This window comes from Vicugna pacos, chromosome 10 (genome assembly GCF_048564905.1).
Source record: "Vicugna pacos chromosome 10, VicPac4, whole genome shotgun sequence".
NCBI lineage: Eukaryota > Metazoa > Chordata > Mammalia > Artiodactyla > Camelidae > Vicugna > Vicugna pacos.
Genome location: NC_132996.1, coordinates 16,357,167 through 16,373,842, shown reverse-complemented (window position 1 = coordinate 16,373,842; position 16,676 = coordinate 16,357,167). Strand labels below are relative to the sequence as shown.

The window sequence follows — 16,676 nt, the reverse complement described above, 5'->3', positions numbered from 1 at the left end:
CCACATTAGCGAAGGTAACTCCTTTACTCAATATACTGAAAATGTTAATTGCTGTCAGAAACACCCTTCCAGACACACGCAGAATACTGTTCGACCAAATAAATATCGGGCAACCCTGTGGCCCAGTCAAGTTGACACAGAATTAACCAGCATATGCAGCATAAATTTATATGTGACAACAGAGTAATTTAGCCTCCCTTATTATGCTAAATATATATTTCTAAATGAGGTCTTATTCTTTTAAAAGGGTTTTGAAATTTGTTAGAGAAGAATATAGGAAGTCTTCTGACCATAGATGACTATCCTACTTTAATTCTGTTCGTTGGTGTTCTGTTTTATTTTGAATCAGTTGATGCTGTAAAAATGTGGTGTACTGTTGTTTCTCATGAGGACCACTTAACTTCTTCTATAGTTATTTTAATTGCCATTTATTTTTTCAAACATCTTGATTTACTAGAGACAAAAGTGTTTTCACAACACTTAATAGAACACACGTGCATAGCACGAAAAAGAATGGGTTGAAACAGGGAGCCATTGTGCAGAGTGAAGGAAAGTAATATTTTTAAAGTGCCTACTATGTGCTCTTCAATTTTTTGGAAGAGTTTGAGCAGGATTGGTGATACGGAGAGTTTTAATGGTGTGGATGAAAGATCAAGCCAGCTACAACATTCCCTTAAACCAAAGTCTAATCCAGAAAGCAAGGCTCTCATTCTTTAAATGTGTGGTAGAATTCAGAGATGAAGCTGTTAGGTCTTGGCATTTTCTTTTTTTGTGTGAGGTTTTTGATTATTGATTTAATCTTGTTTGTTACTGGTCTATTCAGATTTTCTGTTTCTTCATGATTCGATATTGGTAGATCGTGTGTTTCTAGGAATTCATTTGTTTCTTCTAGGTTATCCAATTTGCTCATTGTGTTAGTAGTCTCTATGATCCTTTGCATTTCTTTGATATCAGTCATCATGTCCTCTCTTTCATTTATAATTTTAAGTCTTACCATTTTTCCGTAGTTTAACTAAAGGTTTTTCAATTTTATCTTTCAAAACAACAATGCTTTGTTTCATTGATCTTTTGAATTATCTTCCTAATCTCTGTTTCATTTATTTCTGCTCCGCTCTTTATTATTTTCTTCCCCCAGCTAACTTTTGGGTTAGTTTGTTCTGTTTCTAGTTTCCTGAGGTGTAAAATTACGTTGTTTACTTGAGATCTTTCTTTTTGCTAAATATAGGCATTTATTGCTATATACTTCCCTCTTAGAACTGCTTTTGTTGCATCCCAAAAGTTTTGATATATTGTGTTCCTACTCGTTTCAAGATTTTTAAAAATTTCTCTTTTGATTTTCTTTGAATCATTGGTTTTTCACGAGTGTGCTGTTTAATTTCCACATATTTATGAATTTTCTAATTTTGCTCCTGTTACTGAGTTCTAGTCAGTCTTCTTAAATTTTTTAAGACTTGTTTTGAGCCCTAACACATAATCTGTCATTGAGAATGTTCCATGTGACTTGAAAAGAATGTATATTTTGTTTTCGTTGGATAGAATGTTCTCTATGTGTCTGTTAGTTCCATTTAATCTATATTGTTGGTCAAGTCCAAATATTCTTTATTGATTTACTGTTTAGATGATCTATCCATTATTGAAAGTGGAGTATCACAGTTCCCTGTTATTGTTATGTTGCTGTTTATTTCTCCCTTCAGTTCTATTGATATTTGCTTTATATAGGTGCTCTGATGTTGGGCATATTTACAATTATTTTATCCCCTTGATTGACTGACCCCTTTATCATTATATAATGACCTCCTCTGTATCTTTTTACAATTTTTGACTTAAAGTCTATTTTATTCTGATATAAGTATAGCCAACCCTTCTCTATTTTGGTTACTATTTGCATGTAGTATCTTTTTCCCATCCCTTCTCTCTCAGCCTTTCTGTGTCCTTAAAGTTAACGTGAAATGATTATCACAATAGAATTAGTGAACACTCATTATCTTGTATAGATACAAAATTAAAGAAATAGAAAAAGCGGAAAGAGAAGATCTCTTTATATTTAATCTATTTGGGATTCTTTGGGCTTCATGGTTTGGATGTCCATTTCCCTATCCTGAGTCAGGAAATTTTCAATTATTATTTCTTTAAATAAGCTTTCTGCTCCTTTCTTTTTCTTTACTTGTTCCTGGAACTCCCTCATTGTGTATATTATTTCTTTTGATGACATCCCAAAATTCTCATAGGCTTTCTTCATTCTCTTTCAATCTTTTTTCTTTTTGTTTTTCCATCTGGGTCTTTTCAAATGATCTGTCTTGAGCCCACCGATTTTTTTCTTCACCTAGATCAAGTCTGTTGTTAAAGCTATCTGTGGAATTTTTGTTTGTTTAGTCATTGTGTTCTTCAGCTCCAGAATTAATTCTTTCATTTCTTTCTCTCTTTCTTTCTTTCTGTTGTTTCCATCTCTTTAACTTCTCATTTTGGATGTGTATTGTTTTCCTGATTTTGTTTAGTTGTCTTATAGCTTACTGCATCTCTTCAAGGCAACTATTTACAATTCTTTGCCTGTCAGTTCATTGTTCTCCATTTCTTTTGAGTTGGTTACTGTGCTTTATTCTGTTCCTTTGTTGGTGTCATGTTTTCCTGAGCATTCGTAATTCTGTGGCCTCGTTTTGGTGTGTTTGCATTTAAAGAAGCAGGCACCTCTTCCAGTCTTTACCTCTGGCTTCTGTAGTGAAAGCCAATGAAAGCCACTTGGTGGAATCTGTGGGGTTTACTGCTAGAGTCTTCAGGCAGGCTTCTGGTGCCTGGGGGTGGGTTTGTGGCCTGGGTTCACTAATGTGCACGTTATACTTGGGTCCACCAGGGCAGGCCTGATGTCTGGGACTTTGGTTTTTGGCCTGAAACGTGGGTCCACTGGCTGAGCTTGGAGCCTGGTTTCTTGGCAGTTGGCCTGGCACTGAGATAGGCCTGAAGTCAGAGTCCACGGGGGCCGTTCTGCATTCTGGATCTGTATGGCTGGCCAGGCACCTGATTTTACTTGGCAGGCCTGATGCTGTGTTTTGTTGTGAAGTTGGGTGCTCACTTCATTTGTCTTCCTCCTTTGGATGGGTGTTCCAGGCTGGGTTGCCTGGGGTTGGAGGTGGGTGATGTGGGTAATATGACATTGTCTTTCATACCCTCTTCAGTACATCTTATTTTGTTGTTCTTCCTGGGTGTTTTAATCTCTTACCTGAAATCCTTAGCTCTTGTGAAGATATTTTTGCACATGGATATTTGTTCAAACTGATGTTTCTGCGAGGGGATGAGTGCTGGAAACCACTGCTCTTCTATCTTATAATGTCACCTCTGTCATTTAAGTCAACACCTTTATTTAATAAATGAGGAAGATGAAATCTAAAGAGCATTGAAATAAGTATCCATCATAGAATTTGTTGTCAAGCTGAGATTAAAAATCATATCTCCTGATTATTTTAGACTCCATCATGCTGATTATTTCTATTCTTTATTCAGATCTTTTTCTATAGTAATTAATCCCCACTTTCTCATACTTCTTCCCCTCCCACCAATTTTCTAAATGTAACATGTTTATTGCACAATGTCTGGAAGATACTCAAAAGCAAAAAGAAGATTAAAATAATCTTTTACCACCATTTAAAGATAACAGATGCATAATGTCCTAGGATTTGTTCCATATGTTCACTAGAAAATACTGTTTTCTAGTCTGTCTTTTTGCTTTATGTATTTTGATTCATTCATATTTTGATTCATTTTCCCCAGGTTATTAAATAATAGTCTTCTAAAATTATATAAATATAAATAAATAAATACAAGTATATATTTAAATCATAGTATTATTGTGTACTTTGCTGTTTAGCTAACTGTTCATACACATATTTGGAAAATTCATAAAGAATTTATTAATGTGGAATTACCTGGTCAAAACATGGAAACAACGGCACCATTTTTGCTATAAAATGTGATGGTTTGTAGGTGTCTGATGATGCCTGATAATGGTTTTATACATGTGTGTGTGTGCCATTACAGTTACTACATGGCTAGTACAGTTACTGTTGTGTTATTTGGTTTGATGAGTGCTTCTAAACTTTTTTCACACTGTAGCATGCTGTGATGTACATAGAAAATGATAAAAAATCACGTGGCATGCTAGGGAAAACTAAGATGGTTGTCACCCTGCCCTGTTACTGTAGGCTTGGCCTGCCTACCCAGTCTGTGGAGAGGATCAGTATTTTGGCCACTTGTAAATCCTGGTTGGAAGCTCTGGTTACAGCACAGTGATGATAAGATCTTAGATTATTTCCCAGGTGTTGTGTCAGATTTTCCCTTTTTCTCACAGTAGACTATACAATTTGATCTATCAATATTGCAAATATGTACAGTTTATTTACTTTACTGACATTTAGTTTTTTTGTGCTGTTTGTAATTACAGAGTGTTATGAATATGACTTTTTGTGGGAACAAGCAGTTATTTCTCTTGGGTATGTACCTGGGAGTGGAACAGTTGGATCACAAGATAAATATCCCTTTAGTTTCATTAGATAATACCAGTTTTCTGAAGTTAAGTATGCACAGTCCCACCAGCAATATGTGATGTTTCAGTTACTTCATTCCCAACAGTGCTTTACATCATTTCTTCTTCTTTTGACGTTCTGGGGGGGGTGTTTGTGTGTATAGTGGTATTTCATCGTGCAGGTCTTTGATGACTAATGATGCTAAGCGTGTTTCATATGCCCATTGACCAAAGGGATAACTGATTTTTTTTTAAATTGAACTTTTTATTTTGAGATAATTGTAGATTCTTACGCAGTTGTAAGAAATTGGTTTCTCCCAATGATGTCTCTCTGCAAAATGATAGTAAAATATCACAACCAAAGTAATTGCTGTTGATATAGTCAAGATACAGAACATTTCCATCACCACGAGGATCTCTCATGATGCCCTTTTATAGCAATCCTCACTTCCCTCCCACTTGCCCACCTCCTTTTAATGCCTGGTAACCGTTAATTTATTCTTCATTTCTATGAATTTGCTTTTCATGTATGTTATTGTATATGTGTGTTGTATGAGTGGAATTGTATACTTTGTGGTCTTTTGGGATTGGCCTTCTTCACTCTGCATAACTCTCCGGAAATTCATCAGTATTGTGTCACTTCAGCTTGTTCCTTTTTATTGCTGAATGGAATTTCATGGTATGGATACACCTCAGTTTTTTAAACTCTTGAAGGACAAATGGGTTGTTTCCATTTTTTCACTATTGGAGACAAAGCTGCATTTGTTTGCAATACATTTGTGCATACATTTTGTGTGAATATACATTTTCATTTTTCTAAGGTAAACATCCAGAACTGCAGTTGCTAGGTCATATGACAGTTGCTTGTTTAATTTTTAAAGAAACTGTCAAACTATTTTTCAGAATGCCCTAGCTATTTCACATTCCTCTCAACAACGCATCAGTGATCTAATTTCTCTGCATCCTTGCCAACCTTTGGTGTTTTCAGTTTTTTTTTTTTTTTTTGAATTTAAGCATTCTGACAGCTGTATAGTGAAGCTCATTGTGGTTTTATTTTCCATTTTCTTAATGCCTAACGTGATTGTCTTCCATTTGCACATCCTCTTTGGTGAAATATCTTTTTCTACTTTTTTGCATTTTCTGATTGGATTGTTTATTTTTTCACTGTTGAGTTTTGAGATTTCCTTACAGATTCTAGATACTGGTTGGATATGTAGTTTACTAATATTTCTCCCATTCTATAGGTGGTCTTTTTTTTTTAATCTTAAGAGAAGAGATCTTTCAAAGAGAAGAAGCTTTAATTCGGAAGTATAATTTATGATTTTTTCCTTTTATTATGAACTGTGCTTTTGCCTAGCCTTAGATCCCTAAGATTTTCTCTGATTTTTTTTTTTCCTGAAAGTCTTGTAGTTTTGTTTTACATTCATGTCTCTGGTTTATTTTGAGTTCTTGGAACATCTTTGCCATCATTACTTTAAACTCTTTCTCGGATGAGTTGCCTATCTCCTCATTACTTACTTCTTCTGGGATTTTATCTTGTGCCTTGGCCTGGGAGATATTCCTCTGCTGCCTCATATTGTCTTATCTTTCTATTTGTATTTTTAGGTAAGTTAGTTACATTTCTCGACCTTGGAGAAGTGGCCCTCTGTGGGAGACGTCCTGTGTGTCCCAGCAGTACACTCCTCTCTTGTCACCCAAGGGACAGGGTCCAGCCAGTCCCAGTGTAGAGTATGGCCTGTGTGTGTGGATTCCTTCCACAGGCTTTGGGATTGTTGTTTTCTTATTTCTGGTGTCTGCCTCGTTGATGGGTGAGGCTGGACTAGAGGCTTATGAAGGTTTCGTGGCTAGAGGAATCGGTGCCTGCCCACTGCTGCGTGAAGCTTGGTCCTGGACCTCTGGTGGGTAGGGCCGTGTCTAGATTCATTTGTGGCTCAGGAGGTCTGCTGATGGGTGGGGCTGTGTTCCCACCCAGTATGTTGTTTGGCCTGAGGCTTCCCAGCCCTTAAGCCTATAGGCTGTTGGGTGAGGCTAGGTCTTGGTGCTAATGATCCAGTCAAGATGTCAGTCTCCAGGAAAGCTCATGTAGATAAACACTCCTGGAATGTCCGCCACCAGCTTTTATGTCCTCTGGGTGAGCTGCAGTCATCCCCTACCTCCCAAGGAGACCTTCTAAAATTTAGCAGGTAGGCCTGGCCCAGGTTCCTGTGAAATCACTGCCTCTGCCCTTGGACCTGGCGCGCATGAGATTCTGTGTATGCTTCCCAAGAGAGTGAAGTCTCTGTTTCCCTCAGTCCCATGGGGCTCCTGGAGCTAAGCCCTACTGGCCTTCAAAACCAGATGTCCTGGGGTCTCTTCCTCCTCCCAATGCTGGAACTCTGGGCTGGGGAGCCTGACATGGGGCTCAGAACTCTCACTCCTATGGGAGGACCTCTGTGACCTAATTATTCTTCAGCCTGTGGGTCGCCCACAGTGGGAGGTATGGGGCCCGATCATATTGTGAGCATGCCTCTTCTACCGTCCCCCTGTGGTTCCCTCTTTATGTTTCCAGTTGAAGAAGGTCTTTTTCGCTAGGTTCCAGTCTTTTTTCCTGATTGGTGTTTAGCAGTCGGTTGTGGTTTTGTTGTAGTCAGAGGAGAGGCGAGCTTGTGGTCCTACTCCTTCTCCATCTTGACCAGAAAAAATCTGGTCTGTTTTGAGTTAATTTTTGTATAAGATGTGAGACTTTGGTTGAGGCTAATTTCTTGTTTTTGCCTATGGATGTCCACTTGCTCCAGCACCATTTGTTGAAAAGGCTGCTTTTCCTCATGGAATAGCCCTTGACCTGTGTGGAAAATAAGTTGGACGTATTTGTGTGAGCCTGTATCGAGGTTCTCTACTGTATTTCATTAATCTGCCCCTCTGCCAGTATCACAAAGCCTGATTGCTGTAGCTATGTGTGATAAACTTTGAAATTGGGTAGACTGATTCTTCCCACTTTATTCTCTTCTTCAAAGTTGTTTTAGCTCTTATAATTCCTTTGCTTTTCTATATAAATTTCAGGATAATCTTGTCTATATCTACAAATTTTTTCTGGCATTATAATAGAAGTTGTGTTAAACTCATGTATCACTTTGAGGAGGATTGACATTTTTACCATGTTGAATCTTCCTATCTATGAACATTTATTTGTATGTTTTTTGATTTCTTTTGTCAGCATTGTGTAGCTTTCAGCATGCAAGTCCTATACAAGTGTGGTCGACTTTTCCCTAAGTATTTCATATTTTTGAAGTGTCGTAAATACTACTGTAGTTTTTATTTGGGTGTCCATATATTCATTACTTTTATATAGTCATACAAGTAATTTTTATGTTTATCTTGTATCCTATGCCCTTGTTAAACTGCTTTATTAGTTCTAGGAGGGGTTTGTATGTGTGTGTAAAGTGCTTGGGACTTTCTATGCAGACAACCAGGTAACCTGCAAATAGGCAGTTTTGTTTCATCCTTTCCAGGAACAGAGGGGAATTTTTTCTGTAACTACTCGAATATATAACAGAGAATATATAATATATATTCTGCCCACTGTTAAGTCTAAAAGGAAAGAGACATTATATTCTAAAACCTGAAGATACACTAGGAAATCATTAGAACTGATGAGATGGTTGAGGATCCAGGGAGTAATTGAAAATGACACCAACATTTTGTTTCTAAGTATTTGGGTGGATGTGGTGCTATTTCTTGAGGTTGGAAACTCAGGAGTAAAGGCATTTCTGGAAAATATAACAAGTTCTACTTTGGTCGTGCTGATTTTTTTGATGTCTATGGTGCATCTTATGTTGACATGTCCAATAGAGAATTTAGGGGAGACATTGCAGTTATAAAAGAAATTCCTACTTTGATATGATAGATGATGCTATGGGAGAAAGCACATATAGAATAAGTAGAGATCTGAGTGAGAAATGCTAACAAAGGAATAGCATTTCGAGATATAATGGGAGAATGAAAAGAATGCACTGTCACAGAAACCACAGAAACTTGTCTTTTGTCAGAATTGACCTGTTTGTCAAGATCCAGCTTCCAGACCTTATTACCTGCCTCTCATCTCCTTTTCTGTCATTTCCTAGTATGTATTTCTAAAGCAGTTTGTCCTTCCTCTAGTCTAGCACTTAACCACACTGCTATCTTCTAGTTTATTGTTTACATGTTTCTTTCCATGTCCAGGTTTTATGTTCCTTGAAGGCAGGGATTCAGTCTTATTCATCACTGTGTTTCCTGTGTATGGCATAATTCTTAATAACTGTTCAATTGAATGAAGTAGGTGATGGTCAGAGTCTTCGGAGGGGAGAGTAAGAAAAGAACTGACAGTTGGCCATTAGATTTGCTGATCACTGACCACAGGGAAGGTGTTACATCTGGAATGGTGAGGAGTGAACAGAGAGTTCTCTGGTCTTCCTTTTCTCAAGTCACCCTAGCCCTTTCTTACATTTCCTCCCTCATTCCTTAATTCTGGTGTCTTAACTTCTGTTCCTTTAATAATATTGTTTCATCGTGATAGAAAAGTATTTCTTCCTGGTGACCTGTGAGAATTTACTCTTCTTCCAAATCCAGCTCATATCCCCTTCTCTATGAAACGGAATGAATGAATTTCTCTGTTTTTTTTTTTTTTATCACTGAAGCTCTTTAATATCCAGGTTGATAATCTCTGTCGTGTAGTTTTGTTTTAACATTCTATTTCCATTTTAATTGGACTTTATTGTTCCATTGAAAAATGTGTTTTATTTTTCAGTTTAAGACTGTTCTTAAGGCATTATAAGTATTTACCTCAGCATTTGGAGGTTGCTTATCATGTGATCCAGTTTGTAATTTCTTGGTGTTTATTTTACCCATTATACCTTCAGTAAATTAAAGTGTCTTCTTTTCCATCCTGGAAATTGTATTTTTGTAGAGGATCCAGTAAAATACCAGAGTTCTTAGTTTAATTTTTAAATAGGTGCTGTTATTCAGTGTCTTCCACATGAGAACTAATTTAAGTGGGAAAAGTTGGTTGGATTAAACAAAAGAGCCTTTTTCTTTCCAGATTGCAGCAATTCTCCGGAAACGAAAATTAGACTATTATTTACACAAACTGCTCCCTGAGATCCTACAATCTGCTGCATTTCTGACTGCTAATGGGGCCTTGTTTATGGCTTTCTTTTGCATTTTAAGGTTGGTACTCATAATCACCACTGGAGGTTATTACAGGTTCCTTTGTTGAAACTGAAACAAACAGATGTTTATATAAACGTTGTGCAGGTCACTGCTTGTTTATTTTTTTCTTTCTGTGAAATGATATTTATTTATCTCAAAGAAGGCTTGTAAAACCAGGGGTTGTGGGCCTCTTGGCCTAAAGATACAAGCTTCAAATTTTTGATGTGATTTTACAGCAAAAGTGCTTTAATGTATCATTCATTTTCTGAGGCCCACTGTATTTACTGAGTTGTTAACTAGGATTTCTTAGCTTCTCAGTTTCATAGATTAGGAATTCAGAGCAACTGTTCATGATATAGATTAGGTCCATATGCAGTGAGCAAAATTCAAAAGAACTATAAAACGCTCATGTTTATATATAAAACTTCTGGCATATTCTACTGATGAACCTTTTGGTCCTGATTTAGTCTTACATGCATTGCTTGTGTCACATGCTTTGCAAAATATAGATGCAATTAGAATTCAGTTTTAAGTGTTGTGACATACCTAGTATGTTTATTAGACGTTTACTTTTTATCTTTTTCCCCACTGATTGTTGAAAACCCAAACTGTTTTTTTATTTAATTTGTCAAGTTAAAGTACTAACTTCACATTATAAAATTTTAGATTGTGTAGAAGATAATTGATAAAAGTTATACTATTAAGTCACGTCTTTAAATTGACTTGCAGATCTGTGTAAGATACTCTTTATCACACGGCAAACAATAATAAATTGCTCTTGCAGCATATTTCTTTATGTTCTATGAACCTGTTTGGTTAAGTTATAGAAACATAAAATACTTATCTGTGTTCCTCCTGTAACAGACTCATTGGGTTATTTTCCTTTAATTTTTATATTCAATGACTTGTTACATCCTTTGTGGATTTTGTGTTGGAGGGAGAGCCACCTCCAGTTTTCTCAGGCAGAAAGTTTCTGATATCCATTGCAGAATAACCCATGTTGGTTTTCTAATTTTTTTTTAAAGCTAAGCTTCAATTGAAAAGATCATTTAATCAGTGATTCTTGATCCTTATCTGTATGTATATAGTATATGTTTTTCCCTATAATACATCATTTAGCAGTTAACCAACTTTGTTCAGATAATTTCTTGCAATTTTTCTGCTTCTCCCTTTCTTAGGAGCATATTGTCTTTGAAAGGAGAAAAGAGTCTTCCTAACATCTCCAGATTTCTTTCTATTTTCTCTTTAAAAACCCAGGCAGCCAATGGCCATTTATAATGTGTGAGACACTGTGCAGATTCTTTCTTTCAAGGGATACATGAAAATGAAAAAATTTCTATACATGTATAACTAAAAAGTATAAAATACTTTAGTAAGTGATGTAAGAAAAACTTAGCAAGGGTTGTTGAAGCAAAAAGGAGAGACATTTGTTGAATGTCTATCATGTGTTAAAAAACAGCAGTAAATAATGATGGTAACAGTAGTGATCACAGCTAATACTTTCTGAGTACTTCCTATGTGCCATGTGTGGTGCTGGAAAATATCTCATGTAGTTGTCATGACAACTACATGAGATAGATAATACTAATATTCCTATTTGATAGATAAGGAAGCTGAGAACATAGAGAGTTTGCTTAGTGAGCAGTGTTGGATCTGGGGATGTCTAAATGGATATGACTGACTAAATTATTGGAAGGAGACATCCCTGTTAGGTTGCTGTTGTAGCCTGAAGAAGAGACGGTAAGGAACTTAACTGAGGCAAGGGTAGTAGGTTGGAGAGGAATTTGAGAGATCAGTTGCATATGGAAATATTTAAGGGAATGATTTCACGTACGGAATAAGGGAGAAAGAGGAGACAGAGATGTCTCAAAGGGTCACACGTAGGTGGGTAAGTAGATGTTGATGTCATTAGCCTGGGAAAAGAGAGGAGAAAGAACGAGTTAATGGAGACAGGGGAGAGAGATCATGAGTTTGGTTTGGACATGTTGAATTTGAGGTGCTGTGGGTATTAAGCCAGAAGGTGGACTGAGAATGGGAACTTCTATGAGAAGGGGAGCTTTTACTTAATAACTGAAATGAACAACTAGAAATTTCATACAAACATTCCAAATTTCAATTTCAGGAAGATACTTGGAAAATTCTACTCATGGAGTCCCGGCTTTGGTGCCGCTTTGCCAGCATCTTATGTGGCCATTCTAATTGAAAGAAAAAGCAGGTAAAAATTTACATATCTTTGTATTTAACAGAACTGTTTTCCTGTTCCTCACCCCAACTAGAGATTTTTTTTTTGATTATTGTTTATCGTGGTCCAGGGGTAAAAAATATTTCCACATATATTCTTCAGTCTTGCAAATATTTGATGGACAATTTAATTTTATACTAATATTATTTGTTTTTAAGCCTATAAAATATAAAGACTGACATTGTATAGCAATAATGCCCATGGGTCTTTGTTTACTAAAAACTTAGAGAGTTCTCTGATGTGCCAAACTAAAGCAGGGCGTGCATAAATTCTAACTAAAGATCTTTTCCATAGCCATAACACTAGGAAAATTAACAATAGTTTTCTGTTATCATCTTGTTTTGTAATTTGCTTCAGCCTCATTGACGTCTATTAAATCAATTATTTTTAAGATGCCTTCTCATTAAAAACATTTTTCATTTTTATCAACTTGAAAATGTTTCATGTGGAATAATAAGATTTCCATAAAATGTTATAGACTGTTATGTAAATTGTTTAGTCAGGTTAATAGCTGAAGTTAAAGATTTTGCATAAAAGAATTTTTACCATCTCAGGAATAATTATTTTTATTGCTGAGAACTGCTTTAATTCCATCTTTATCCGAGAGAGTCAAGATGTGGTCATGTATTTATCAAAATGGGGTCATGTTTCAGTTTATGAAGATGTTTATTATAATCATTGATCCAGTAGTTGGAATATAGATAGATCTTATTAGGTAATTAAATATTTACTTAAATACCTGGAGCCATTTTAATGCATTGTAAATTTAGTAGTATCTAAATTTTGTGATTCTCTGTTTGATTATATCATAATACTTTCAGATTATTAAAATTACTAACATCAAAGGATGTTATAACCCCAGCAAAATCAAGTCAGCATTGCTAGAAACATAGGTTACCCTACCTGAGAGGACAGTACAGAAGAGTCATTAAGAGTGTGGATTCTGGAGCAGACTCACAGACATAGAAAACGAACTTATGGTTACCAGGGGGGAAGAGGGTGGGATGGGATAAATTGGGAGTTTGAGATTTGCAGATACTAACTACTATATATAAAATAGATAAACAACAAGTTTATACTGTAGAGCATAGGGAACTATATTCAATCTTATAGTAACCTATAATGAAAAAGAATATGAAAAGGATGTATGTATATGTGTGACTGAAACATTATGCTGTACACCAGAAATTGACACACTATTATAAAGTGATTATACTTAAATGAAAAAAGAAAGGGGTGTGGATTCTGGAGCTATCTTATCTGGCTTGGGAGACTGACTCTGCCACTTACGGTGCAACTTGTATGGCTTATTCCTTACCTGAAAAATGGAGGTAGGGCTAATCTACTCATGAAGTTGTTCAGAGAATTAAATGAGTTAATTATATATATAAACGTGCTTAGAAGGGTGCCTGACACATGGTAACACATGGTTAATTGTTAAGTATTTATTGGGTTTTGCCCAGAAGTAATGAGAGAGTAGTTCTGGTGATTGCAACTTCCTGATCAATTTAAGAGTGTGAATATTCGTTTTGGAAACATGATTCCAAAAATATGTTGCTCATACATGAAACTTTAAGGACGCTTTAAACCAAGTTTGCTTTGATTTATTTATTTTTAGCACTTGCATAAGATAGCATTTTTGAAGTTATCTGCCTACTTTTCAATAGAAAATGTTGAAATGAATACCTGTGTAATCATCACCTAGTCAGCAGTTGTGAACATTTTGCTATTTTTACTTTATGTGTCTGTGTGATTATATGTCCATGTATGTGTGGTATTTTGTGTGTGTGTGTGTGTGTGTGTGTGTGTGTGTGTGAACCACATGGAAGTATACTGTAGACATCATGACATGTTACTCCTGAGTACCTCAGCATGCATATTCTCAAATAAGGATACATTCTTACATAGTCGCAAACACTGTTACCACACATAAGAAAATTAGCAGTCTTTCCCTAATACCATCTTACCCATATTGTCCTAAAGTGCGTTATAGCTGTTTTTTAAAATCAGAATCTAGTCAAAGTTGGTGTATGGTGTTATATTTCTTCATTTTCTTTTAATATAGGTAAATCTCACCACTTTTTCCACTATGGAATTGATTTATTGATGTGACCAGTGCAGTTGTAAGACATTTCTAGTTTTGTCTGAAATTTTTCCTCAAGAAATTGTTTAATTGCTATTTCCTGTGAACTTGAAGTTCCGTCTAAAGACTTGATTAGATTCAGATTAAACCTTCTTGGTAAGAATTTACTTCATAGATGATGCCAAGGCCAGCAGGAGGTCCATAGTTCTAAATAGTTACAAGTGTGAATATGTGATTAAAGTGATAATCACCAGATCTTTCCAATAAATCTGTTATTTATGGTGAATTAGATGAATGGATTTCCTGACATTCCACAGTCCTTGCTTTGATAGAATGAACCTCAGTTGATCATGACATCCCTGTTTGTGAAATTGGCTAGTTGTGTGTGTTGTTTGTGTGTATAGTCTTTATCACGTTTAGTATCAGCACCATGTTTATAAAGTATGTCACAAGTTTTCATTTTTTTCCCCCTTCTCTGTATAGTTTAAGTAGCAAGGAATTTTCTAGCCTTTGAGTATTTGGTCTGTTCCTCTGTGAAACATCCTAGGCATGGTGACTCTTTCGGGTATGGTAGTTCTTAGAAAAAGTTATCAGTTTCCTCTGTGGAAACTGATCTGTTTAAATTTTCAACTCACTCGGTAGAGAAAGAATTTTAGGAACTTTGTGTAACAGCTAGAAAGTTATCCATCTCTTAAAAAATTATCCATTTCCCAGAAATTATCCATTTTATAAAGATTTTTGTATTTGCATGGAATTTGTACAAAATAGTCTATTGTGATTTGATTGAATTATGTTTTCAGTGGTTATTTCTCAACTTGTTATTTATTTTGTATAATTGTATTAGCTAGTAATTTTGTTAATTTTGCTTTTCAAGGAATCATCTTATTTATTAGGTCTTTATTTTGGTTTTTTAATTCAATTTTTGCTTTTATTGTTTTTTTCCTTCCTTCTATTTTGGCTAATTTGCTTTCCTTTTTAAAATCTCTTTAGTTTGATGTTTTATTTCCATTCTTAAAGTTATAATGATACAAGTATTGAATGCTGTGAATTTCTGATCACTGCTTTAATTACATCCCATAGATTCTGATATGTAGTATTTTCCTTATCATTTCTAGAAATTCTATAACTTCAGTTTATATCTTTCTTTTGATATAAGAATTATTTAGTAGAGAACTTAAGAAGATGGAAGAGCCTCTTTATTATTAATTTCTAGTTTTATTGCTGGCTCATGGTAACTCTGTTTAACCATTGGAGGAACTGCCTAAGTGTTTCCTGAAGTTGTTACACCCTTTTCATTCCCTCCAGCAGTAAGGAATCTCATTTCTTCACATCCTGGCCAACACTTGTAACTGTATGTCTTTCTGATTATGGTCATCCCAGGGAGTGTGAAGTGGTATTTAACTGTGTTTCAGATATGCATTTCCCAGGTAACTAATGGTGTTGAGCAACTTTTCATGTACTTACTAGCCATTTGTATATCTTCTTTGGAGAAATGTCTTTTTAGATCCTTTGCCTGATTTTTAAAATAGGGTTATTTATCTTTTTATTATTAATTTGTAAGAACTCTTTAGAAATTCTGATACAAGTCCCTTATCAGATATATGGTTTGCAAATATTTTCTCCCATTTGGTGCCTTGTGTTTTTTTGTTTGTTTGTTTGTTTTTTTACTTTGTTGATCATGTCCTTTGAAGCAGTAAGTTTTTGATTTTGATGTAGTCCAATTTATCTATTTTATCCTTTTCTTGATTGTGTTTTTGTGTCATATTTAAGAAGCCATTACCAAATCTAAGGTCACAAAAATTTACCGTTACGTTTTCTTTTCTAAGAGTTTTATAGTTTTAGTCCTTGTATTTGGGTCTTTGATCCATCCACATTGAGTTAATTTTTGTCTATGATGTGAGGTGGGGGTATTGTTTTTAATATCACTTTTCACATGTTTATTGCTACCACTTAAAAATTGGCTTTTGAGTGTGATCTTGACTCCTGGGACCTTGCTGAATTCATTCATTATTTCTGGGAGTTCTTTTGCATATTCTTTGAGATTTTCTACAAGGAAAATTTTGTTGTTGCAAATAGAGACAGTTTTATTTTTTTCCTTTCCAGTCTGTATATCTTTTATTTCCTTTTCTTGCTTTATTGTGCTGGTACATCCTTTCCTTGTGTGATGTGTGATCTAAGGGGTAAGAATCCAGTCTTTTACCATTAAGTATGATGTTAGCTGTAGGAAGTTTCTGTGGGATGATCTTCATCAAGTTCAGGGAAGTTCACATCTACTCTTAGTTTGCTGAGATCCTTGATGCCTTTAAGTTTCCTCCATGCCTTTTCATGGCTTGCTAGGTCATTTCTTTTAGCACTGAATAATATTCCATGATCTGGATGTACCAAAGTGTATTTATCCATTGACCTACTGACAGACATCTTGGTTGCTTCCAAATTTTGGTAATTATGGATAAAGCTGCTATAAACAGCCATGTGCAGGTTTTTGTATGGACATAAATATTCAGCTCCTTTGGATAATTATTAATGCTTTGAATAAGAAATCTGTTCTACCAAGTTTAAGACACATCATTTTTTCTTTAAGAGAGGGGTATGACTGCTGGATCATATAGTCAGAGTATGTTTGATTTTGTAAGAAACTGCCAGCTGTCTTCCAAAGTGACTGGCCAGTTTTTACT

The 16,676-nt window shown here is 35.5% G+C and overlaps 1 protein-coding gene across 2 annotated transcripts in view; it reads left to right on the top strand.

The window, feature by feature from the left end:
• Positions 1–16,676, top strand: part of TMEM135 (transmembrane protein 135) — a 209,177-nt gene that overhangs the window by 11,024 nt on the left and 181,477 nt on the right. The window contains exons 2-3 of one of the 2 annotated variants that reach the window (XM_072969031.1): positions 9,567–9,694; positions 11,799–11,891. In XM_072969031.1, the coding sequence (XP_072825132.1) occupies positions 9,567–9,694; positions 11,799–11,891 (221 nt within the window). The remainder of the gene's footprint in view (positions 1–9,566; positions 9,695–11,798; positions 11,892–16,676) is intronic. The other variant, XM_072969032.1, reaches the window with a different exon arrangement.